The following is a 26,127-nucleotide window of genomic DNA, read 5'->3' on the forward strand; positions in this document are numbered from 1 at the left end:
AGAGAGAGAGAGAAGAAAGGAAAGAGGCCAAATATCATTAATTTCCTTCCAAGATCAGTTTCCCCCCTATACTTCACTATGTGGATGTCTGAATTCTTGTGCTGGCAGAGCAGGCTGTGCAACGCAGGCGAAAATGAGCAGGTCGAAGAAGACGGATGACTTTGGGTAGCAACATGAGCTTACACCTGTGTAAGAGGGCTGGTCAAACCACAGCCTTGCGGGAGTGTGAGTCAGTTCTCTGAACAGTACTCTTAAGCATATTGAGTCAGGTTTGCCATGGTTGTATCCCAAGTTTGTTATGCAGCGGGGGGGGGGGGGGGGAGGGGGGTCAAGCAGAGCTGGAAGTTCAAACTAGGGTGAAACTGGCAGCTCTTAGCTACTGCTGCTACGCAGCAACTAGCTGTGCCTCGTAAATGACCTTATTATTCTAATTCTTTTTTCTTTTTCCATTTAAAGATCAACTGGAATAACCCACCTGAACAATGTTATCAAGAAAAATCAAGTTCTGTGAACAACACAAGTACAAAAGGAGGTGAAGCATCTTCAGAGAACAGTTTTTACTTGGAGGAGTTGGAGAAATACACTTTTTCTGTATGGTAGGTACTGTTAGCATCAAATAGCTTTGCATCCCTAAAGTGTGCCGTGATACACTTGTAGAGGCATCTACATTTAGATGAATGCTGTTAGCACTACAAAATCCAACATGTAAAGGCTGATGGTTACCTAAGCAATTTTGGWTTGTCCCCTTTGTGCATGGATGTTATGATTATGAGGCCATACGCTATTTTTCCCCAGAGGTCATCTTCCTGTTTGAATAGTGTTTGTTTGTGTAAATATGAAGTATTTTATTTTTRCTTTTTGTTCACTGTGGCCTCTGGCCCTATTTACAGCATGGAAACCCTGCCTGGAATACAGAATTATTGATTTTCTTGTACGTTCCATCCATATAGAACTTTACAAGTATAAATTAATTTATCTTTGCATCATTTTTATCTTTAGAATCATTGTGAAGTAACGAAGGGGCATTGTTTCCACTTTACAGATAGGGAAATGAGGTAAAATATTTCTACCATTTCCAAGCATCTGAAGACSTTGGGTTTTTTTCTCATTTCTTACTATTATTTATGAGTAAAATTGATCAGAAAAAAATTGTAACCATTTTATGTCCGAGAATGCAATTTTGACATTGTTGCATTGCTTTGAGATGCTGTTCCAGTTTTGTCAAAGTATATTTTAGGAGAAGAAATGAAACAAGGTTTCTAACAAAATCCCCATTGCAATATTTTAAGAGCTGCACACTCCCTGTTTCAATGTTAATTTAAATATTATATCTTTTTTTCTATTACAAAATACACACATGGTATAGGACATAAAACAAAAGGATAAATTAAAATGAAATTAAGAAAACTGTGTCAAAATTAAATCTTTCCATTTACTTAATCATTTTTCCTGGCATTTCACTCCCTAGGTAATTTCAAATTTGGTCAGTTATTTATAATTAGTGGGAAAAAAAAGAAGACCAAATCCTTCATGAAATAAAATCATAATCCTTCACCTTATGTTTTGAATGTTTAAAAGACAGACCCAATTGTCCTTCTCTGATGCTCATGATCTTCCACAAATCAGTCTCTAGAGTTTCAAATAAAGCACACAGAAACTGAGAGTCAAAATAGGGTGGATGCTTTCCTGTGTAAACATTTGAAGGCAGAATTACCTAATGAGGCCATCCAAGAAGCCTTCCACATCACTGGTCCCAAGAATAGCGTATATTTTCCTGCACTCTCTTGCCTCATTCACGTGGCGCCTGTAAAGTTCTGGAGAAAGTTAGCTAAAACTCAGCAGACTCCCTCCGTGTTTTCTCTATAGAGCCCTGAATTCATCCCTAGAGGTGGTCAGCCCTAACTATTGAATGAGGCTGTGATCAAGTGGAAAAAAAGACACACAATCGTTTAATTAGACTGTCATAGTTCTGCTGAATTAACCCTGATTATTTTTGGTCTATTAAGGTATTGCCCATTCCAGCTGTAATTTAGGAATAGATTTTAGAATAACAGTGTGAATTCACATAGCCTTGCCTGCTCCCACTGTTTTATTTTATCTATCTCGTTTTTAAAATTAGATTGACCAAAATACCTTAAACACTTCCTATCTCAAGGTGCTTTATTTCTCTGCCAGTGAACTTCACYGTCTATCTTACGTGTCTTGCAGAGTTACGGTGATCCAATTAATGTTTAAAGTCAGCAACTGGGCAGCGTCATTCTTTCATTTTTTCCAAAGTCATTCAGCTTGAAAGTGTTGGGAAAGGGGCCCAGATCCATCCTTCCTCAGCATTCAAGTGTTCCTAGAGCACATGATGGTTTCCAGCCCCATCTCTGCAGCAGCCTGGCTCCAGGCGCTGAAGCACGTGGCGTCTGCGTTGCACAAGGTACTCCAGGCAAGCCGAGGGAARTGTCATTTGTTCGGACAAATTGGCACCCAAGTTGGCATGCACCTCGCAGCCTGATTTCAGAATTAGGGCCCTTTTTCTTTCCTTGTCTTTTCTTAGAAAGTTTGGTTAGTTTTGGAGCCCTGTACCTCTGCAACAGGCAGACATGTGGATGCTGGTTTCATGGGGTTCCCTGAAGGCCAGAGGTAGGTCCGAGCACAGTAAGTTGCAGGGCAAGAACCGTATGTTCTGGATAGCCACGAGATATGCTTCGTGGTGACAGCACTGTCCTTTCTTCTGTGAAGATAGTTGAGGCTGGTATTTGATTATTTCAATACATTTTCTATTTATGTTTCTGTCATCTTATTTGAAATAAACACTAGTGCTTGCTTTATTTATTTATTTTTTACTTGAAAGTCTCATAAGGTGAGAACAGAAGAGAACCTAGCATTTCTTCACTCTCTGCTTTGCTACTGATACAATGTCATCTTCATCAAAAATAAAGAGAATAGGAAAACAAATTACTCCATCCTTGGTCAAGTAATACTTAGCACACAATATAGAGAATGTGTCCTCATTCATCCTTTTCTTTCTTTCTTTCTTTCTTTCTTTCTTTCTTTTTTTTTTAACTGAGAAACTGAGAGTTAATTTGAATTCTTTTTATAACTGAAGGAATATCAGATCCCTCATGAGTTGTTAGTTCCATTTGTTAACATATAAGTATGATGTTTCAGTTGTTATTCACTTCTGTCTGTTTTTCCTCCTTTTCTTCTTTTTTCTTCTCTCCATTAAAGGGCGTCAACCCCGCTTTGTTCCCAGACTTTCCTCTCTTCTAGGATTGCTACCCTTTAAAAAATGCAATGCAAGATAATTAGCTACTACAAAACTTTTTAATAGGACTGTAGATCTGGGGGTAGCTTAGATCTCAATAAACTTCAGAGTTTTAGATGCTCCAAGATGCAATCTGAACAATTTCCTTGATCTTTTATTGCAGCTGGTAAATCATTTATTGGGGCAGGTTATTTTACAAAATCCACTTTAAAAACAAAATCTCATAAAATGTATTTATCATAAAATACTGTACAACCAACAGTCTTCAAAGTTGTACATAGGCTGTATTAATTAAAAGCTAGTGTTGTACTGTGACAAGTTAAAAGCATCCGCTCTCAGTCTGTCTCTCTCTCTCTGTCTGTCTCTCCCTCTTTCTCTCCCCCTCTCCTCCTCCTCCTTTTTTTTTCCCCCCCTTTCTTCTTTCCTCTCTCTCATCTTTTTCTTTTCTTCTAGGGCTTGCCAAAGGGCAGATTGGAGAGTATGAGCAAAATATTCTTTTGAGATCATGATTTTTTCTGTGATAATCATGATCTTTTTTCTCATTGGTACAGCATGGTTATACTTTACCATTCGTATTAATTTAACAGTGGCGTCTCACATCCACAGGCTGTAGTCAAACCTCCTTATAGTCAGCATTATACATATATAATAAAAGGATCTCCTGTGCAAGCCTATGGCTTCATGACCTACATAATCTACAGTGGCCTACAGACCACAGCCTACAGCTTRCATCTTACAACCTACGTGAGTCACTTTTTCACTGTGCCCAGATACAGCCTTGCTGAAAGCAGCAGGATTTTACTTCGGTTCAGTGAAAGGGGGGGATGAGTCCGAAACATAAAAGAGAAAACAGGTTGCTACAACAGGTGAATCTGGGCAGCCATTAAAAGGCAGTGCATGTAGTTGCTGTGATTAAGTGCAGTTGCAGTCCCATAGCTGCTAAATGGTTACTGCGTGTTTTGCAGACGTTCCTGGAGCACGGACTCCAAAGACCTTTCCCCATACCATGRCTTGCCTGGGTCTTCTTTCTCACAACAGTTTGCATTTCTAGAACTAAAAGTGTATGTGACCTGCAGTGGAAAAAGGATATTTTTGTTGTCTGTTGCCTAAATAAGACAGGTGAAATCAGTTACTTTGGGAGACAGTATGTTTGGAGTATTTTTGACCCTTGCAGCCCAGAAGCTTCAAAAGCTGGCCTCGCACAGYGAACTGAAAAGGGGAAACCAAAAAATCTTTCTCTTTTTCTCTTTGAATAGTAATTTAAATCTGTTTCACATTACTTTCTCTGAAAATCTGCCTTACGAAGAGAATCAGAAGGGTCAAAATTGAAGGAAAAAAATTGTTCTCATGGCATTTATAACCCAAGTAGATACAGAAAGGTCTAGAAAGGTTGTGTGCAAATGGGTTCCCAGAAGCTTTCTAGCCCTGTTGTTCAGTTCCTGAAACAAACAAAATTTGAGGAAATAAATTTCTGTGTTATTATTTGTCACTGTAGCACTGGTTTTTCTGTGAGTGATAAATACAGATATAAGAATGATTTCAGTAGTTTAACATTTTATTACTGCTTCTCTTCTCCAATTACATTGGAGATAGGAAAAAGATCCCAGATTTCAAAAACTTGTATTTCTTTTAACATACAAAAATAAGACAAAAGCACTTTCTGTAACTTCAGAGATCTTCAAGCTTCAGTTTAGGTATAAATAATGAGTAGCATAACCAACAACTTACCATCAAACACAGCTCTTAAGGGTTAATATTGCAGACTAACAGAAAAATAATGATCATCCTTTGTCTCAGAGCAATTAGCTTTTTAACAACATGCCTGTAGCTCCTACCCAGGCTAAATACTGCTTTGAAATGTTTCCTCCCAAAGTCCAAACGTGTTAAGCTGACTCTGGCCAGCTTCTGTAAAAATAATTTATTGTAGGGAACTGCCTCACAGAAAAATACGTAGTGCCCTGCGCTGTGGCAGGCGAAGTGGTAGGTTTCTACAGCGCTGCCCAGCTGGATCGGACGGTGTCTTGAGAYGGGAGGCGAGCGGGTGCCTCGCGGTGTGCTGACTTCAGTAAGAGGWCAGTCCTACCGAGATTTGTGTGCCCACACCTCTGAAACCAGTGGGAGTAGGCCAGGCTTTGGTGCTGCCTTCCAGCCCCCGTCCCAGTCCTGGCGGGGGAGCAAGGGGAGGGTGGGAAGAAACAGGCTCTTGGCAGCGCGCTTGCCAGCCTGGGCACTGCCAACAGGACTGACGACCCCCTTGCAACGCTGTGGCTACACCTATGGCCTTTATCATTTTATCTGCTGATGTTTTTGGCCAAACCGATGAGAAAGCTGAGGGATAGGAAGAGTTAACTGTAAACAGTACGATATAGTAAAGTTGTTTTTTTAATAAAAACGATAAACTTTCCTTTTATAACACACATGTGATTTGACATTGAAATAAATGCAGATGCTTCTTTGCTCGGTGTATTCCCTGTTGTGCTTTCTAAAACACCTTCACATATGGTTTGCCTCATTCCTGTGAAACTGCTTGTTGTTTATGTCATACAAACAGAACAGATTGAATTTACACTGAGTAAGGAGGATGATGAATTACACATTGGAGGAAAATCCTTGTCTGAGTGTTTAAAATTTGTTCAAAATTAGTGCTGTCTGTTTTAAAAGTTTCCCTAGATTCTCCCTTGAGCTCTTCTAAAGATTTCATTAAAATAAAAAAGGATCAGGTGGCTGCCTATAAATGCAACCTTTTAGTCAAATACGTAACATTTACCTAAAAGTAAAGGTCAAATTTTACCAGTTTTTTATAGCTGTCCTAGTAGGACCTGCTTCATGTAATATATATAAAATATTGTCATTAMGAGTAGGCATTGAACATTCTTTTTCAAAAGAGGAACAGTTCTACATGGCTTGCTTTAAAAGTGCTAGTTATTTAAAAAATTACTGTAAGAAACAGCTTCTCAGTAACTGCTGATGGTCTACCTAAAGGCTATTTTATTGTTTCTAATTCCATTTTGAAGTGAAATACATTTAATGTTTTTCAAGATGGAGATTTAAAGGTAGGTCAAGTTTCCTCTGTTAGGAGAAATCAGAAGTCCACTTGTTTTCTGTGAATGCCTTCAAATCTTTCTTAAAAATGCTTAGGATTTGTCTGAGAGCAGGGAGTGTCGTCTCCAGGGTTGGTCCTGATTCTGGACTCTCAATGGGAGTTTTSTTCTGCAAGTAAGTCACAGCAGGGTAGGGGTAATGGTTTTTTTCATGTCTTCAGATGACAGATTGATGTTTACACTTGTGAATGTCTTCACATCTTTTCCAGTTGGCTCTTTATATCACATTGGTATGTATTTCTGTAGAGTTTTTGCATTTGTTTCAGTTTTGTATTTTTTTTTCTCACTTGCGATAAAAGTTCACTTTTTGGAGACTTCTAGTCCTATGGACAAATGAGTAAATATAGTAATAGCATCTTCCTTGTTCCCTGTAATTTTCTAAAGCTATCTATTGCTTCTTTTCTTTTCATTCATAAATGGGAAATGTGCAATGGACTACATACATTTGTGGAGACTGTCTCTTTGCAGCCTGTTGTATATAGAGAACCGCATCCTCATAACAGTGCATTGTGGTAAAYTGGTGCAATAAGGTGAATCTCTGGCTGCTGCAGATAGGGAGATGAAGACAGAGGGAACCAAACTGATATATTTGGAAATCAAATTTGAAATAAAAACAAGGTGCAAATACCTAGTGTCTGCTCTACTATCTCTCTGTCCAAATTTAAGTTATATAATTTAAGTGGCAGAATAACACAGATTTTGATATTCAAGTTGATAAGGAGTTCATAAATCCTAGAAGATGACCAGCAGATTAGACAATCTAAAGCATGATTGCCTTCATGTCCTAGCAGTGTCATAAAAAGGAATAGGTTTCTGAATTTAGATGCTATAAATTCTTTCTTTTATTTTTCCTGTACCAGCCTGGTTAAATTTTTTTTAGCCATGCTCACCTTCAGCAGGTTATGAACATCAGGGGCCTATTCTAGCTATGACTCACTTATTTCCATGGATTATGCAATATTTTGTATTACCTGAATTGCCTTCAGTTTGGCTTCAGTATTAGGGTGTCTTAAAATGTGTCAAAGTTTATCTAAGTTGCTGGAAAAATGGGAAATAAAAATTCAAGGACTGAAAATAKGTGCTAAGGAAGCATGGTGCTGTGCTCAAAGAGGTGTATTTTACAGGGCAGTTTTGCAAAGCCCTCCAGTATTTGTTCATACAGTTGGTTTTACGTGAACTTGATGTCACTATGGTGGCAGGCAAACCTTTCATATTGCAAATACCTATGGACTTCAGTGCAATTATGCATGATGATAATTTTATTTATAAGTTGAGGATGATGAGAAGAGCTGGCAGATGTTGGCCATCCTCCTGCAGGTTCCAGATCTGCACGACTCCACTAGCAATGGGGAGTAGAAACTAATGATGCAAATCAMTCAGCTGAAAAAAGACCAGATCCTATTTGCCAAGGAGTCCTTTAAGAAATAGAGAGTGAACCATCCACCAACAGTGCTGGGGTGATGTTCTTTTCCTACTGGCTTTGAATGTTCTTRATCAGAAGAGAGGCGTGAACTCAGGCCTTCAGCAACCTCCATCTGAAAAACAGTTTTCATAGTGATGCTAGCAAGGGACTTGTGTGGTTGCTCTGAGATTGTATATGACAACTGGAGTAGCAGGTGATTGCTCCTTGCCACTGGAACAAACAATTCATAGTTCCCCCCTAGCCCTCTCCAGGAGAACGGGTTTGTAATTCCCTGCCAAAATGCCTTTTTTCTCCTCCTCCGACCCAGAGAACTGCAATCTGGTAAAAGCAAAAGACTGTTCAGATTTGGCAATAGTCAGAGGAAAGTTAAGTACCATGACAGAACATGGCTCTCAAACAGATTTTTCACAGAAATCAGCAGTTTCCCTTCCCCTTCTTATGTACTAGGAATATAGATTCTCCAGTTGCCAAGCAGCCTGGTCTCCCAGAGTTTTTGGAGTCTCTGGCACTAGGACAGTGGCTGTGCCTCTGGGGGAGTCCTGCAGGCATTCTCCCTCATGGGCATATCAGAGTGTTTAGCCTTGACTCCTGTGCAGCACAACAGCACATTTCAACGTAGCTGAATCCTCCTCCTTTGCTCTATGCAGGCTTTGAGGAAGGTAGAAGGCTTGACGAGCTGACTGTAAAGCATTGAGCAGAGGGAGATAGGGTTGTTGTTTGTCATATAACACACATTTTGTTTTCATGAGCTGGGAAAGATTATATTACTGATGACTAGGAGAGAGAAGCAAAGCTATAAGTACACTATGCATGCTCATCTCTAATGAATAGAATGAATAAAAATATAAGTGCATTACAGGGCTAACTGTCACATCTTCAGGGCACTACAGTAAATAAGTGGGAGTTATATATGTGCATTGGTAGCAAAATGGGTATCACACTTTGGATACTATTGAGTACAGTGTGGGGAAAAAATATGATAGATTGCTGCTTTTCATCTGTTACTGCTGTGGCACAGAACTGTAGACCATATGTATGTAAAACAACTTTGTTATTTCAGTAAATTCTCTAACTCTTTCTGTTCTAGCCTGTAGCAAAATGAATAACTAGCAAGATCCTTGCGGGATAGTTTTGAATCTATCAGAATAAAATACCTCTGCAGAGATGTAATTATTATTAAATATACAGGGATGTGAGACAAAACAGCCAGGTAAGTTAGGAAGGTCTCTGCCTTTACAGGCTTCCAGTATAAACTGGGATGCATTGCAAAGGATGAGAACAACAAGCTATGATGGTAGGCTGAGAAGAGGAGGAACAGGAAGGTTTGAGCATATATAGACCTTATAATCTGTGATTCTTGTTTCTTGTCTCGCAGCTGATGGCAAAAGTGATGAGTAACACCCAGAGTGGTAAGGTGAGAGAAGTGAAGTCAATGAGTTAGGATGCTAGAGCAATGCAAGAGAAGAGGCCCTTGCGCTTAGTATTTTTGGTGACTGAGAGTATACTTTGTCCTGTAATTGCTCCCAGTGCGTTTCTCATCTTCTAGGGTTCCCTGTCAGTGCTAAGCGATACTTGTTGCTGGCAACATTCAGCAAAACAAAACCTCCGGGTTCATCATCTGGGGCTCCAGAGTCTTCTACTTTGCTGCCATGCTCTGCCCATTGCATGAACAGTGAAATCTTGCTCCTCACTGCCTTAGGATTTTGCTTTAGGGGAAGCACAATATGGCCGTTGCTGGCAGTATCAGCTGGGGCAGGACCAAGATCAGAAACGTGGTTACGAAAGGAAGCAGGAGAGGGCTGGATTTGACTGGTCTTGTTTCCACGAACCCAACTCAACTTGCTGTGTTTGAAAGTCTAATTACTAAATTCTGAGTAAACTAAAATGGGTCTGTCTTCTGATTTAACAGGAAGTCCAGGGAAACTGAGAATTGCAGTAGTCATGCTCAGAGGTTATGCAGGTAGGAATTACTCTTTTGAGCTCAGTTTTAAATGGACTGGGTGCTCTCAGGTGTATTTTATCTGCAGAAGCTTCCAGTATTGGTACCTATAACTACTGAAGTTTTTATTTTAGATCTCTGATGATAGATAATGATTGAAAACATTTCAGATAGTTTCTTCTGTGGGATTTAATCTGAAAAAAAACTTTGTTTCAGCCATTCTTTCTTGCAGCAGGACCAAAAGCTATGTCTTTCTCAAAAATGTGCAGAGATGCCCTCCCTGATTGTTAATCCTCCAGTCTAAACAATTGCAGGCAAAGAGAGCTGAGGAAGGAAAAAAAAGTCTCAGTCTTATTGCTCAGAAATTCAGGGCAAGCTATTTTACAGAGCTTTTAACTAACTACTAATGCAATTTGTTCTGCATTGTTTGCCTATTAATCCCCAAATTATTGTTCCCTTTGAAGGTTGCTTTATGTAGAGGAAACAATGCCATCTTTAGCCATCACATGCATCTTTTTAGATGGGTGACTTTATTTTTATTTGCTTTGCATTATGGTTAAATGTAGTATAGGAGCCTTCAAGAATCTTTGTTTGGTAACTTATAGTATTTGAAAATTGGAATCATTTCCATTTCAAAACATTGTGTCATGATCCTCAGCTTCTACAAGATRCTTGAATATAGGTTTGTGACACAAGCATTCAATTTAGCATTAGATGTGGCAGGAATTTTGGCCAAAGAAAAGACTCTCTTTTCTCTGACAGTCTTTCCTTCTCTGGTTTTAACATACATACATTAGATATTGGGTTTGACCTACAAAATGGCAAAGGGCAAAGGCTGAAAGATACATATTCAGTCCAGTTCATCACATGACAAAGCATTTCACTACCACTTGAGTGCAAGTGGAGAAATACTTCCCTGTCTGTGGATGTGTAATATATGTAAATACACAACCCTGTCGAAAACAGACCACTAGTTTTCCTGGAGATAGCTATAAGAACCAGCACCTCCAGTGTGGTAGCCTCTTTGTTCTTCTGCAGCTTCCAGGAAAAACATGGTAAATGGAACTGCTGAAAGCTTTAAAGCATAGCTCTCAGATTTTTTTTTATCAAGGTAATCAGTGAATAAATAATTTTAAGATTTTAGGTCCTGAAAGAAGAACAATGGTTGGTCCCAGAAACCTGATAATCCTTTAGTGGCTTTAGATGGAAATATGCTTCCTTGATACTTTTAAACATTCTCTAATAAATGGTCAGTCCCAATTTTTATGATCCTAGCAGGACTTTCCAAACAGTGGCCCAAGGAGTGATTCCAGCTGACTGTCAGTGGCTTTCAGCAGTTGATTGTGATTGCATATACCCAAAAGCTTAGTGTCAACTGTGCTGAGGGCAACAGAGATGTGTTTCTGCAGAGTACTGCCACTGATCAGCAGAGTCATGGGAGATGAAGAGCCCTCCTCTAGTTCATTGCTAAAGTGGTCATTATTTTTATTTAGTTTCCCATGTAAATGCATCTATGCTATATTAATAATCAGTCTGAATTCATTCTGGGAGAGAGTTTTCAAAGCAACATACAGCAGTCTCTCTCCCACGTATTAGTAATGAAATGTATTACATTAAAAGATCTGCTTGTTAGACTATTCTATTTCGCTAAAGCGTTGGTCCATTTAACATGTTGTGTTGATTATTTTACTAAAGATTTTCAGTCCTTCACTTTTTTAATAAAAATTAACAATGGGGGAAGAGATGGGTGTTTTCTTCTTTTTAATGTGAACAGCTGTACATTAGAAGAAGCTGTGTGGAAATCATTGAAAGTCATTAACCTTAAATTCATCTTAAATGGGAAGTTTAGTGAAATCTGATTTGGACAATGTGTAAAATTCACAGTGTTTCATTCAAATAACAAGAGAGGAGGTATTTCAGGCCTGATCTAAACAACATTGCACCCGTGTGGAATGCTCCTACTTGGCTTCACTGGTCTTTGGATCAGGCGCTGGAGATACAACCTGTATTTTAGGGGTTTATGATCATCACTAACTTTGGAAACACTACCAGATCTCAAAATACAGGCTGCATTCCACATGCGTCAAAAGTAGCCTTTTCCTACTTTGACTAATGTTACGGGAACAATAAAAAATTCTTGCTACTGGGAATGCAGAGCTCTGTGGGGTTTGGATGGGACCTGACATTTATACAGTTCATCACTACTGTAGATCAAGGAATGCTACTTTCAGCAAAGAATGCATATTCATTCTTTTTTGTTAACCTTTGCTTCATTGCATTCATGACAAGATTGTATGGGTATGTAGCTGTGTTTTAACAGTTTTTTAATTTCAGTTGTTGCTTGAAGCACTATGCTGGAAATTAGACACTTTTAGTAGTTCAATTATTGTTGATTTATTCATCCCTCTTGTAGATACAGTGAATGTAGTTACTATAGTAAGGTTATCTACTTCTGAATGCCAAATGCCAAATTTCAGAGCTTAAGTCTTGGCAACTGCAAGACTTATTGGCTTGGAATTTGTCATGCCAGCAGTACTGCCTTGTAGCATTTATTTCACAGATTTTCATTAAGTGGGGGAAGATGAGAGAATAATGCTACTCATGACATTGTGCATCAAACTGTTACTAACATTACAGGGAAATCCACTCAAGTAACATAGGCCAGGCTTTGCTCTCCCATTTCCTACACTTTATTGGAAGAATGACAGCATTACACTAAAAATAAAGATGTAAAAATGCTAATCAGGAAAGCCGATTTATTTAATATCACCCATTTTGATAAAAGAAAAAAAAACCAGAAAGCTTAGAACAGCATAATAAACTAAAAATACATTGTTATGCCTGAACATTCATTAACGTTGTTCTAATTTCTCTTCTGGGGCTGTGAGTCAGCAGAAACTTGCTGAAGTTCCACCAGCTTCAGCATCTGCTGTAAGTCTTTTGCTAACAACAGCAAAAGATACAGTAATACAGAGGGGCAGATCCCCAGCTGGGGTAAATTGTTAAAGTGCCACTTCCAGTGGAGCGATGGCAGCTTACTGTGGATGAAGAGTAAACTTTATGCTAACCTACCGTAATACTTTCCAACACACCGTAGGCTGTCCACATGTGAAATATAACACACCTAATGGCATTTAAATTAGCTATCATTGAAGGCATCTATCACACTATAATCTTTCCAAGTCAGATGACTTGGTGCTCTACCATTTAACCTCCCCCTGCCTTTCAAGTGATGTTGCTCTGCACCCAAAGATGTCAGCTCTCACCTTCCCTTGCCACTACTTCTGTGTGCAGCTCTAATGGATCCCTGTTGCTCGGGGAAGATTCCTAATGATATTTGAGAAGTCTGTTCTCTAACTCTATTGTCCCCCCGAAATGCAGCTACAAATCTTTATCATCTAGCTCTGGTTAGGCTGATGGCAACCTGATGACTGCTATGACTARTATGATGTCTAATTAAAACATAGCTCTGTACATACTTTTAACTTACTTACCCTTTTGTTTAGTTCTCTGCCATGCAGTTTTGGTGCTACAGTATCATCTCTCTGAAACATGAGCTGGCAAAGTTATTATTTTGTACAGTATTTTATTATTCCATAAAAAAGAAAAAAAGAATGCTGATTAATCATTTGCATTTACCATTTAATAGCACCAGAACTTCCACTAAAGGTTGGTGTCACAGCAGTGATTTCAAGAGTTGTGCGTGTGTGGGAAACTGGTTGTAATAGTTCAGGCAAAAATTGTAGCAGATCAATGAGAAGAGGCGCACTCAGTGKAGTGATCCATAATCCTCATGAATGACACTATGTATGGCAGCTGTTATTCTGTTTCAGTAGCTGTTGTTAGTTAAGGGTGTCATTTATTTAGGATCCGTGATTTTTCATTTTAATCCTAAATCTATCCATCCTTTACAGTGGCTCAGACCTTTTCATCTGAAAAACTAAAGCAAAAATTTCAAATGGTTAAAAAAATCCCATAAACTCTTTTCTATTGTCTTTTTCTTTTCTTTTCTTTTCTTTTTTCTTTTTCTTTTTCTTTTTTTTTAGAGGTTGAGGAATAATATTCTACATTTTATTTGGACAATCTACATTGAGGTTTTCTTATATGGTATTCACCAAAATTTGAAAATTTTGGCTTTACAAAGTTGATGCCTTTTACACCAACATTGCTTTGTTTTTCAGATTTGAAAAAAGTCAATAATTTCTAAAAGGAACCGCAAAACCAAAATATATCAAAGATCTAATATTCTTTTGATCCCTACTTGAATTTCTTGTTGTCTTTGAATCCCTGCTTCAAACCCCACTAATTTATTGATGCTTTTTTCTTAGCTAATTTGTGTATGTGAAATATTTCTGGTTTCATTGTTTTCCCCTTTTCTTCATTAGTGGTGCACAGGTTTTCTCAGGCAGTTGAAAAATACATGCTGTTGCAGGATACTTTTTAATCTATGTTTGCCACTAACTGAATTATACATGGGTGGCATAGCACATATTCAGTCTTTCATCCTTATCTGTTACTTCATCATTACTTTCAATCTGCAGTGAAAAATGTGACTAACATGTTGTGTGGTATAAATAGACACTGCAGGTTGAGATCATTTATGCATGGTTTGAATTTTGATGAAATTTTATACTGCCCTGTGGGCTAAACACTTAACCTAAGTGATTGTCCCAATAATTTTGTTGAATCAAACCTTTTCAGATGGAAGTTTTACCTTTCATTATCTTCTAAACTGTTTACTATAAAGCTTTCCAGGAGTGTTAGGAAGCAAATAAAAAGGACAAAGTTGCTGTTTATCAGTGAATCTGTGAATCTTTATCTTGTCATTATAAATGACTGGAAATAGGAATATAAAATACTTTAAGTCAAAAGACAGCAAATTACTATTGTTCATCCTCAGTATTTTTTTGTTTGACAGCCCCCAGATTGGAGGTTGTACCAAATTCAAAGACACAAATGTAGATCTATCTATTCATAAGCATTTATGTATAAATATATTTGCATTTAGTACAGTTCAATGTACCAGTTTATGTGGTTCTTAGTTTTCTTTTTTCTTAATTGCCACAATTGTGTGGTGTTATGTTTCAATGTTTATTTACTATTAAAATTGCTTCAGCTGTATTTCTATTATTTTAAAAAATGATGCAGTTGGGTTAATTTTTATTTCAATTAAAAGCACTCTATCCATGTAGCTTTATTGTTTCTGATGTTTAAAAGTCTGAAATTTATTACTATGAGCTAAAAGCAATCACTGAACACTGACATTTTAGGTATGACAATAATGCAAGTAATTGCCATTCGGTTAAGAGAGGATAGTTCTACTTCTTGCAAGAATCTATTATAATACAGCACTCCTGTCTTTTAACTGGAAAAATGCCTCCTTCAGTTTTCAGTTCAGCATTTTGTAGAGATTTTCATTGTCGATGTCCGTAGCAAGTTGCTGATCAAAAAACCACCCCATACCCATTCTTAAGCTAAATTTAGTGCTCAAATCAGGACTGTTAGGAAAAGGATTCTTTTTTCCCATGGAAAAGTTTGCTTTTTAACAGAATTGGAAGCCAAAATGTGTAGGCCAGAAGGATTAAGCGGCTTAGCTCAGAAAGGCTGTCACTCGGTTGCATGCCCACTTTGCTGCAGGCAGGTCCCTTGGTGCTCTCCCTTGTGCCCGTCTTCTGGTTTCCATTGGGCGTGCTCCTCCGTACAGTAGTTCGGCCGTGGCGCTGTGTCTCGTGTTCCCGTTTTCCGCTAAAGTCGAGGCTCTCCAGCCAGGTTGGGTCGCCCGCAGCGCTGCGTGAGCTCATCTGCTCTGAGGGGCTSGAGCTGCACCAGGGGACACTGGACTGTGGTATCTCCAGGCGAGGCGGCAGGCGAGAGCGCCTCGCACAGCGAGCGGGGCTGTGGGAATGAAGAGCTGGTTAACGATTCTGACAAGAGGGACTTCTGAAACGAAACAGTTTTCTTTCTTCAGCACTAAAATCAGAACGCTTTATCAAGAAAGAGAATCCCATGGAAAGGCTGCTTTTCTGGCAACCTGTTTAGTCAGAAGTCTCAGGTCCCCTTCACGCAACAGTCTTATTTTATGGCTAACCCTTGCACAAACTCTTTCAGAGGTGTTGAGCACCCACTGTGCCCATTAACTTAAATAAGCCCATAATGTGGTTTACATTTAATAAAGTTGCAGCCTCCACATGAACCAGGTTTACTGAGTGTCGCCTTCTTCCCTGCTGGGTCTGAGTCTGCTGGTCTGGATCGTGTAAGAGACTTGGTCTCAGAGCACACCTTCTCCCCTTGTGATTGTTAGAAATCTCCAAGAAAAGACTGCAGAGACTGTGTTTTTACTGAGTAGAGAAGATTTTTATTTGAGGATAAGCTTGCATACAAGTAAAGTGAAAAACTGATAAGTTTGTACTTTGAAGAGCCCTTTTAAAGGCTATGTTTCTGCTAAGTTATCAGAATTTAATGCTGATAATTCTGATAAATAAAAGGAATGTATTGCATCAGTACTTAACACTGCACTAGAAAGGCAGGTTATTGTTCATTTTAATATCTCTAGAGGTTAAAAAATATCAAATGCATATTAAAAAAATAAGCAAAATAAAATAGATCAGATCCCTCACCAGTGTGAATTGGCTTGCAAATCTGGTGACTTCAGCAGGGCAGTTAGGTCAACTGAAAATTGGTGTTTAGTGTAGACTCTTTATGTGAGGAAGCACACACTGCTTCCTCATATAAGGAAAAATAATATATGGGTGATTGTGTGCYAATTTGTTCTTATTTATAGTACGAGGGCCCAAGTAGCTATAGCACAGCAAAATTCTTCTTTGACATTCTGAATTTAAATAGACTAGTGGTGGTTGCTTTTGTAACCAAGTCCAGGCTTATAGGCTGGTTGCTTATGTTTCCAATGTTGTGTCATCCAACTCTGCTTATAATAAATCTAACCATTTTATTGTTCAAAAGTCCGCACCAAGCCCTTGTCTACAATTGARTCTCAGCTTATTTGTTACCAAGGAGGAAAATAAGATTCACAGAAAAGTATTTTTAAGTCCAGAGTAGACAATTGTCCAGGGTTTTCATCACATATTTTAGTATTAGAAGGTTAAATAGGAAGGTAGATCGGCAGTCACCTTTTAGTTCAGCTAATTGGTGTGGCTAAAAATTGATTTTGCCTTTTGGTGGCATCCCAGGGGAGGTTGGCTCAGTGTGAAGTTCTCCATGTCTTTTTCTTTCCTAGGGCCTTGCCAAGCATTCCTCTGWCCTTCCACTCAGCCTCTGGCAGCCCTCTGGCCAAGTCGGAGCACGATCTCTTAGCAAAAGGACAGTCCCCAAATCACTTAGAATAATAAAAGATGTGTTTTGAATTTGCACTCCTCCTTCCTAGTATGAGGGCAATCTCAGTACTCTGTACKGTCTGCCACAATGCTTAACTCTGCAATTTTTTTTTTACCGTCCCTGTTACTCAAGTCTGTGCCTGTATGCTTAATGTTGATTGCCAGAATAGATGACACACTGCTATTTTACAATCTGTCTCTAGCTACCCACTGAAATGAAGGAAGCATCTGACTGCATCAGAATCATAGATATGTGGTATTATTACCCTGACTGAGATTTTTTTTTTGACAAAGCCTTTTTCACTGGAAAATTAAGATTTGCAAAAAAATGAAATTGTGGAAAAGAGCTGATRATAACTCCTCTTCTGATTTAGGAAACGATAACTGGAACAAATTTTTGAGATTGTTGAAATATTCCATCCTGACATTTTGAAAAGAACATTTGTTTTGAAATGACGTTTGTTTCACATGTTTTAATATACACAGAAAGGTTCATTTTCTATTGAAAAGGTCAAAATCATTTCAAAGTAGTTTAAATGATCAAAACAGATCATTTGTCAGATTTTCAGTTCATGAGCATTTTTATGATTTCAACATTTTCATCCCAATCTGGGATCAGAATTGTACTTGAAAAACTTCACACAAAGGGAAAACCACTTCTCATCCATCCTTATTCTGCATTAAATATTTTTAAGAGACCTTYGTGCATTAATTAAGGTGAGCTCCCATGCAACATGGAATAAATAGTACAGGTTCTCTTTGCCTACGTTGGTAATTACCTTGAGYAACTGCTTCATCTTGGCAACAAAGAGTTAGAGTTAATGTGAAGGAAGAACAAATGGACATTAAGGACAGTTCCCCAACCTGCTACTGGCTTACTTGAAAAATTGGKGAGAATATCCTTGCTGCCTGTGCCTTGGCATCCTTACTATATTCTCATTGTGATATGATGTGTAGCGTGGAAAAATATTATAGATGTGGACTTTTGCATTTTTTTTCTGCTTCACAYGGATGCTTTTTACATGCCTTCAATCAGATTTGTAAGCTCCCTCTCTGCCCTTTCTGTGCCCATTCTCCTACATTTTACCTGCATTCTTGTTTCAATTTCTACCAAAATCAATAGAGTTCAGGCCAATGATGGCTGGAGAATTCCCTRAATTTTAAGAACTGATTGGATGAAGTGTTCAAAAATTATTACCATAATCTCAGAATGAGACTATAATCATCATTATAGTCTCAAAGAAATGGTACTGAGTTTTATGTTCATTTCTCACCCAGCTTCACAGAACTTGTCTTTTCTCAGATGAAACCCCTCTTTGCCTTTTGTGCATGGGTGGAATTTGAAGACTGTCAACATTTGTTCAAGATGTCTGGACCCTTGACAGCCCATTTGAATATTCCAGATGCATCCACTGGGCTGTACAGTCTAGCTCTACAGCAACGTGAGGAGGGAGTTCTCTCTGCCTGAGACATCTTAGATCTATTGTGTGTGGACTAATAGGATGCAAATGTGCAAGAAATCTGCTGCATTCTAGATGTCCTGGACATACGGCATGCATGCTGCTCTATGGACTGTACTTTTGTGGTAGATCTGACACATTCCTGACTATTGGATTAACTATGTGTGTGGTATAATGCATTTATATCTACTACTTATGGGAAAGTCAAGACAGAGATATGGATAAGTAGATTAGCTGAGATTTTTGTGAAAGATACCTTAATGATTCTTTTTTAAYAACAACAGAAAAAATCTGACATACTGTTTATGATATTTATGTTTATATGATTTTCATTCAACACAAAAAAAAGCTGTATTTTCCAATTCAGTTTGGTACTTGGAGATCTGTTATTACTCTGATCTGTTAGAGAGTTAATTTCCAAATCACACTGCTCATGTGAAAAAACAGAAAAAAAAATCACATCATAAGTAGAATTTCTTCAGTTTCTGGAATTACAGCTTAAAGAGTCTGACCACATGAAGTTTTCAAATGCTGTTTAATATTGAGGATTCCATGAATATTTGTGCTAGAYTACAAATTGCATATTTAATATGTACCCCATCTACCTTCTTTTTTTTTATCTCCTTTTTTATCCCCTAATTTCATGTTGAACTGAAATACCAACTGACAGAATATCAGAGACAATTACAAAGATCAGTTCAATAAACCTAGATGAGCCTACACAAACAACAGCCCATCTTTATCAAAGGATTTGTTGCCAGGCAAAGAGCTGACTAGCAGGCGAATTTTGAGCAGTCACTTTTTTCCATCCTGGATCTGAGTGATAATAATGTGAAAAGAATGGAAGCTGTAAGAGAAAAGGCCTTTTCATTGGCTGCACTGGAAAAAGTACAAAAGATGGTTCAGGGTAGAAGAAGCAGTTTGGTCCAGAGGAGAGATCATTGCTGGGAAAGCAGAGGGAGAGAAGAKATCCTGACTTGCTTAAGCAAGCTCTGACCTCAGTCAAAGTGCTCAAGAGCAGTGAGGAAAAGCAGGAGAGAAAAATTTGAACTTTATTAAGACTGTGTTTTCAACCACTATACGCCCCAGGAAGAGATGCATCATTAATACAAAGTAGTCACRAAACCAGAGTACTGGAATTTGGGAGGTTAAACCCGGCCTGATGTGGCTAAGGCCATTGGGTTAAGACATCTGATTTTTCTGGAGGTCTGATGCCCATGCCCAGAGAGTGTGTCAAGACAGGCCAAGAAAAGAAATGTTATTTCTGTCTCCTCACCCTGTTACACAAGATCACYGAGAGAAAGAAAGAACATCAGGGGTAATTTGACAATTGGCACATCAAGGCTTAGAGGCCATATTAAAAGAACTATTAGACATATGAGTTAATTTTCCTTTGACTCATTAACGAACATCTTAGCTGTGCATCTCCTGTTTGAAGCAGCAAGCAATCATTTTTCCGCGTTCCTTCGTGCTATGACAAGTCACAGCCCTCCTGAGACATACTTCAGACAGGGTATAATGTAGTATGATTATTGTTCCTGATTTCATGAATGACTCTTAACTTTCCAATTGAAGGGAAATTTAGTTCTTATTTTGAATCTGAAATGATGTCTGTGAAAAAAAGAAAAAACTGTACAGTTCAACATTTTTCAAAACACCAGCTTGTGCCATGCTTTTAATTTTGTTCTCTTGCAATAATTGAGTTTATGTACTGTTTCCTGTCTCAGATTCCACTCAAAGCCCCAAAAGAAGGAAGGAAAAAAAAAAAAAAAAAAAACCCAAGCCCAGGGAACACTCTTTCTTTTGCCATGGGAACTCTGAAGTTGCTGATGACCTTCATTAAATGCCACAACCAACTTTTGACACGCTCAGCAGTAAGTCTCATGACCCACAAACAGAAAGCCAATCTAAGTCATGGAGTGGCTGTATTTGTCTTTTGTGTCTAGAAACCCACTGCTGGAATTTGCTGAGTGCCTCTAAAAGTGTAGCAGAAGGTTCACTGGCAAAAGGCATGGTCTTTATAAAATTTACCTCCAAACTTTGAGCCCGATAAATAAAAGATATCTAAATAAGTAGAGAAAAAAAATCTCTTCTGTAATGTTTTGAAGTCTTTAAGCTGAAAGAAACACATCAAATAAGACTTGTGAACCAATTTGCCTTCAGGTTAAAACAGAAGTGAAATAAAACAAAAACAAAACCACGGTATGTTAACACAACTTAAAGGTCCTGCAAGTAAAATATCAGCGGCAAGAAAACTTAAGTTTTAGAAAAAGTGTAAGTTCTGATGTGTTATGGATCAAGTAAGTTTTAGGGTGATCCGTGAGGAAATGAAGACTCCTAAAGCTACATATTAAGCTTGGAAAAGAAGCTAGAAAATACTAAAAACCTGAGAGAGCATTGTTATTGGAACTGAAGCAGAGATTTTCAAAGTAGTCTCTATCCTGTAACCACACTGCTCTTTTTAGCTGTGTTTGAGCAGCTGAATTCTCTTGCTGTCTTTGGAAACCTCACCTGGACTGCACTGCCTGACTTCTTGAAGATTTTACATCTGTATACTGCTACCAACCCCCTCCAACACCGCCCCCCCCCCCCAGCTTCATGGGAAGGTGAGCAGTTACTTAGCTAAACAAAATTGACATTATGTGAATATGTTTAATACAATGGGCTTTACAATTGAGCAAAAAGCTCTAGGTAGGAAGGAAGGACTGAAAAGGACCTTGCTTCACCAGGAGCTGTTGAAGAGGAAAGGAGCAATAGACTCGCTAATGTTTTTATCCCTTTGCTTTGAGTTTTGAGAAAGGTCAGTTTGTCCAGGTATGGAAGACACAATTCCTTTGTGGCTACTGCTATTTGAATGAGTTAGCTATCACTTAGGGTCGAAGGAGCATAATGTCTGCTGCAAGTCAGGGAAAGCTTGTCTGAATTCAGACCAGTAATGAAAAACCTTACAGGTCTGAGATAATGGGATTTTTGTCCTCTAGGATTCTGTGGATGCTTTCTTTTGTCGATGGAAAGGTAAATATTGAGTAATTGCTAAGGTTGATCGGAAAGCTGGCTTTTTTTTTTGTTTTGTTTTGTTTTGTTTTTCCCTGCTGAAAAATCCATCCTTTCAGTAGAATAAAAACTCCTAAAGCTTAGATTTAGAATCACCTCTGTGGTGCCTCTGTAAGGTTAGAGTTTGAATGTCTCTTGCATCTGTTGTCCAGGTGCCCCAGGCTCTTCGAAAAACTGCAGTTGTATTTTTCAGGTATTTGGAGTTCTTTGATGGAAAGTCTAGAGCTTTCAAGAGAAAGGAGAATCATATCTTCATAAAAAGACAGTCACAAGCTATTTTCTGTGAATTTTTACAAAATTTTTAAAATAAGTTATTATTTACCWGTATACTTGCAGATATATATACACAGGGGGGAAAAAAAAGAGGGAAGTTATTTGCRTGATAAGCTCAATACATGCCAACTGTCATTTATCAGACAGAGCTTGTGCTCTGCCCAGATRTTAAGTGGGTGAAGTCCCCAAACCAAGTCTCTTTTGGGTGGCAAATCTTTAGAAGCTGTGTCACAGGTAAGCAGTTTAATAATTCTTTATAGTTGAACTGAAGGAACAAGTTTGTTGTCATCTTTAGAAAGTATGTCAAGCTCCTTCATTACTCTTGAGCAAAGCATTCTTTTGGTTGGAGGTAACAAGTCCAACATGTTCTGTATCCATTGAAGTTTTTTATTTTCTTTACAAAAAAGCTGTTCTTCTTCTTCATGCTAATGAAATTGTAAATACTGAGGAGCCATATCAAAAGCTCTTTGAACCTGGAAAATTCCTGTGAGTATTGATTAGCTATGAGGTTAYGAGTCTATTTACATTTTTAAAGGAAGTTGGCTTTTCTAAGTCCTAGCTTTCTGTGCCCTCAGTTGACAAACCTTTTTTATAAGAGTGGCAATGTTTTGGCATGTGGCCAGCATGCTCTATGGAAGGAGGCATGGCATGGGCAGTGTAGATGCACAAACAAATGTTTTTTTTTTGCAGGGACTTGTTTATAGACTTAGTCTTCTTTCGTACCACAACATCCTTTGCCATCTGCTTCTCATTATTCTGATACTGGTGGTTCTCATGGTGACACTGGCTTGTTTATTAGCTCCTATTGGAGAGCATTTAGTCACACCCAGAACAGCAGTGTTCAGAAAGTGTCTGGAAGGAAATAACCTCAAAGAAAAACACAGATCCAGAGCACGGTTTTGTCTAGAACACACTTGAAACACTTTGATGACTTTATCTTATTAGTCTTTCAGTGTTGCAAAGAAACAGTTCCGTCAGGAAAAGGATGGCACATGCCTCATTTGAGCTGATAGTTTTATGCAGTTAGAGAGCTATATATTACGGTGATGCTATGTAGTAATTAGCAGGTTTCAGGGTTTCTTTGCACCAGGCAGAGAGATTTGCTTCTTATACCAAATGTCCCCTTTGGGAATGAAATTTCAGATGAAGAGCATTTCACCAGATCAATAGATGATACCAACAGGAAAGGAAGCCTGCATTTGTCTTGCCATGTCTTACATGCAGCTATGGGCAGTAGAAAAAATTATATTATCTAGAGATTATCTCTGATAAGAGGATATCTCTCAAACTCTCAGTGCAGCTAGCAATCACACATTGATTTCAGAGAAACAAGCTGTGATTTTTTTTTTTTTTTAATTTCTGCTTTATCCTGTGGAACCAGAGGACTAAAGCCACGTCTTTATGTTGAAAAAAAATGTGAGATTTCTTTCCAAAGGCTGCCAGGCCTTTTATAGTCCTCTTGAACACCTTAAACACAGCTAGTATCCATTAAGTCATATAGCATAACAAGCAGAGGAGAGCACTGAACAAGAAATTACACATTTTTCTTTCTTTCTCTTTCTCTATTTTTTTTAAGGGCGGGAGACCTGATTTCTGTAAACAACCCCCTAAAGGTACTCCCCTACCAATAGCAGTCCACTGTAAAATAGATAAGGTTCTCATTATGTATTGTCCATGTCTTGATCATAATTTCTATCATGGTTGACATTCTGGTCCAGTTATATCAGGTACATTCTGTGTAAGTCCCTTAGAAGACTGGGATAAAGCCCTGCTGAATGCAGGATCATTTTGCCTTGGGGAGAGAGTTAGTCAAAGTGCACATAGTTCAAGGTGGATTTCTAGTCAGATTCTGCAGGACTGGGACATTCTAAAAGAAATATTTTTGAATCAAACATAGCTCAGAAAGAATTAAATTAGTTYTTTAATGCTTGGGTTTTTTCCAGAGCTATCAACACAAATTACATTCTAGGATAAGCAGCTAAATATAATAACCAGCATTAAATTAAAAAGTTAATACTGTTATTATGTGATGCATTTTGTTTGAATAAATTATATGGATAATTTTTACCATAATTTCAGTGGTGTTTATAAAGACCATTTAGAATATTTCTGTTCAACATTTCCTATAGCTGTGTTTTTTCATAATGTAATTGAATTTAAGATATCTGTACAGTATCTAAGTTATTTCATCTTGATAACCACTTAACAATGTTTTTAAATACCATCATATCCTAGAATATTCTGCATAATCTCTCCTCTCCTCTTTTCTTGTCCTCTTCTCTTCTTTTTAAAGATTTAACTTACCTGGCCTAAAATGGATTCTTTTCTTTCATAAAAAATGTGTATGTTAAAGCAATAATGTTATTTAAAAGGCACTGTTATAGCACTATAGCACCTGCTCAGACTTTAGACTGTTTTCTTTTATCAAAACCTTGAAGAAGAGTTCCTTCCAAATGGCTGGTTATAGCCACATTTGGACAAAGTCTGTATTGTAGTCTTCTGTTTGTGAGACTTCTCTTTTAATGTATTACATTTTCATTGTGGTTTCATGAATTGCCTTATTTGACCRTGTTTAAAGTCATAAAAATTTATTTTGAACTGCGTTCTAATTGGCATTACCTGGGTCACATCATACTTCCCTGTTTTCACGGATACTGAAGACGACTTTTTGTTTTTAATCTCCTTGAAGGAAGACACAGAAAGGCAAACAGTAGGAAAGGAATAGCAAATAATCAGTATTCCTGTGTCAAACTCTTCTGTGAATGCAGACATACTGAAACACCAAATAATATTAACTAAGAAAAKGTAGTCAATATAGAGACAAAAAATTAATTTCAAATGTCAAAATTACTCTAAACATATGTCCCATCTTTCCCCTAGAGCCCATCCATTTTGTTTACTTAGTCCATCCTTGTAAAATTTGCTATGGAAGGAGAAAGTCATTTTTGTCAGGTAAGTACAGAATCTGCTAGAGGTCTGACTGGTATAACACTAATGGTCCTCTAGAAGCATTTTAATGTACAAGCTAAAGCTAGAGATTCACTTTTTTATCTCTCATCTTCACACCCACCTAGTCCTGTTGTGTGCAAGTGTTATAAATGTGCGCATGAACTGAGCTGTGCATTCAGTTTAGCAACTGACATCCTAACTGCAGCATCTTCTCGCATACACAATTTAACGGTCGCACGAGAAACAATGAAAGCATGCAGGAATTCCATTTCTGTTTCAGCCTTTTGATGTCAAAAATAGATACAATTGAACAAGTAAAAGGGCTTTGACTTGTGGGCTGTCTGTACTCATCTAAGACGAAGTTTCATTGCTGTGTGGCTCGCCACCCCAAGCTCTTTCTGAAATGCAGTATTCAGTATGTGTTATGTGTCTCCTGCCCTGCTTCCGTCCACAACAACTATGAGTCTGTTCTCACTGAGGGTACCCAGCCATTTGACTCTAGCTGTGGAGACTGATGCTCTTAGTGTGGTGATCTTGCTAATTAAGTTCACTGCGCCTTTTTTTTTTTTTTTTTTTTTTTTCCCCCACATGACAAGGCTGTCTCTTATTTTGAAACCTCACTACTCTCTGCTGTAATGGTAATGCTCCCCATAAACTTCATCTGTTTGCTTGGTGGAGTTTTGTCTAGTACTGGATAGCCATTTTAACTTGGCAACTTCATGGTCTTGTTTCCTAATGGCCTGCCAGCTGAATTGGTGTGTTACAGCTGAGTGCACAGCTCACAGATGGTGTTTGAGTGTTTAGTGGCTCTCTGAAGTTAGAGATGTATTTGGTCTGCAGGAATATTACATTTTTCCTCCAGATAGAGCAAATGTCCTTGGGGATATTTTCTGTGTCAAGGTAGAGACAGTACCACACATCAGGTACAGGGCACTCTCTTAGCTGAATCAAGGTTATTACATACATGYATACACACATATATATGTACATATAGATGAGCTTGAAGGTTATGTATAGATGAGCTTGAAGATGTATTTATTKACTCATCACCTTGTAAGTTTTGTTTTTTGTGGCCTAACGTTTTTTTGTGCTCATGCACAAAGTTGAACATTCACGCTGTTTACTGGTAGAACAGCTCTACAGATTGCTCTGCATTTGAGAGATCAATACGTTCACTGACCTCTCTCATCCTCCTGGATATCCATTGTGTCTTTCTCTCCTTTGTTCATTGTMTTCTTATTTACTTAAAACAGTCAGAGGGCAAGAAGTAGTGGAGGAGTTACAGGCTTTTGTTTACATCTTGACTGGCCTAGTCATGTCATGAGGATGAATAACAGATTC

At 38.2% G+C, this 26,127-nt stretch overlaps 1 protein-coding gene across 1 annotated transcript in view; it reads left to right on the forward strand.

The window, feature by feature from the left end:
- LOC146593614 (uncharacterized) overlaps nucleotides 1-26,127 on the forward strand; it is a 166,095-nt gene that overhangs the window by 77,524 nt on the left and 62,444 nt on the right. Inside the window, exon 14 of the mRNA XM_085308958.1 lies at nucleotides 457-596. Within this exon, the coding sequence (XP_085165084.1) occupies nucleotides 457-596 (140 nt within the window). The remainder of the gene's footprint in view (nucleotides 1-456; nucleotides 597-26,127) is intronic.

The sequence above is a fragment of the Rhea americana genome, unplaced genomic scaffold (assembly GCF_003343005.1).
Source record: "Rhea americana isolate MKP2758 unplaced genomic scaffold, rheAme1 scaffold_288, whole genome shotgun sequence".
Taxonomy (NCBI): Eukaryota; Metazoa; Chordata; class Aves; order Rheiformes; family Rheidae; genus Rhea; species Rhea americana.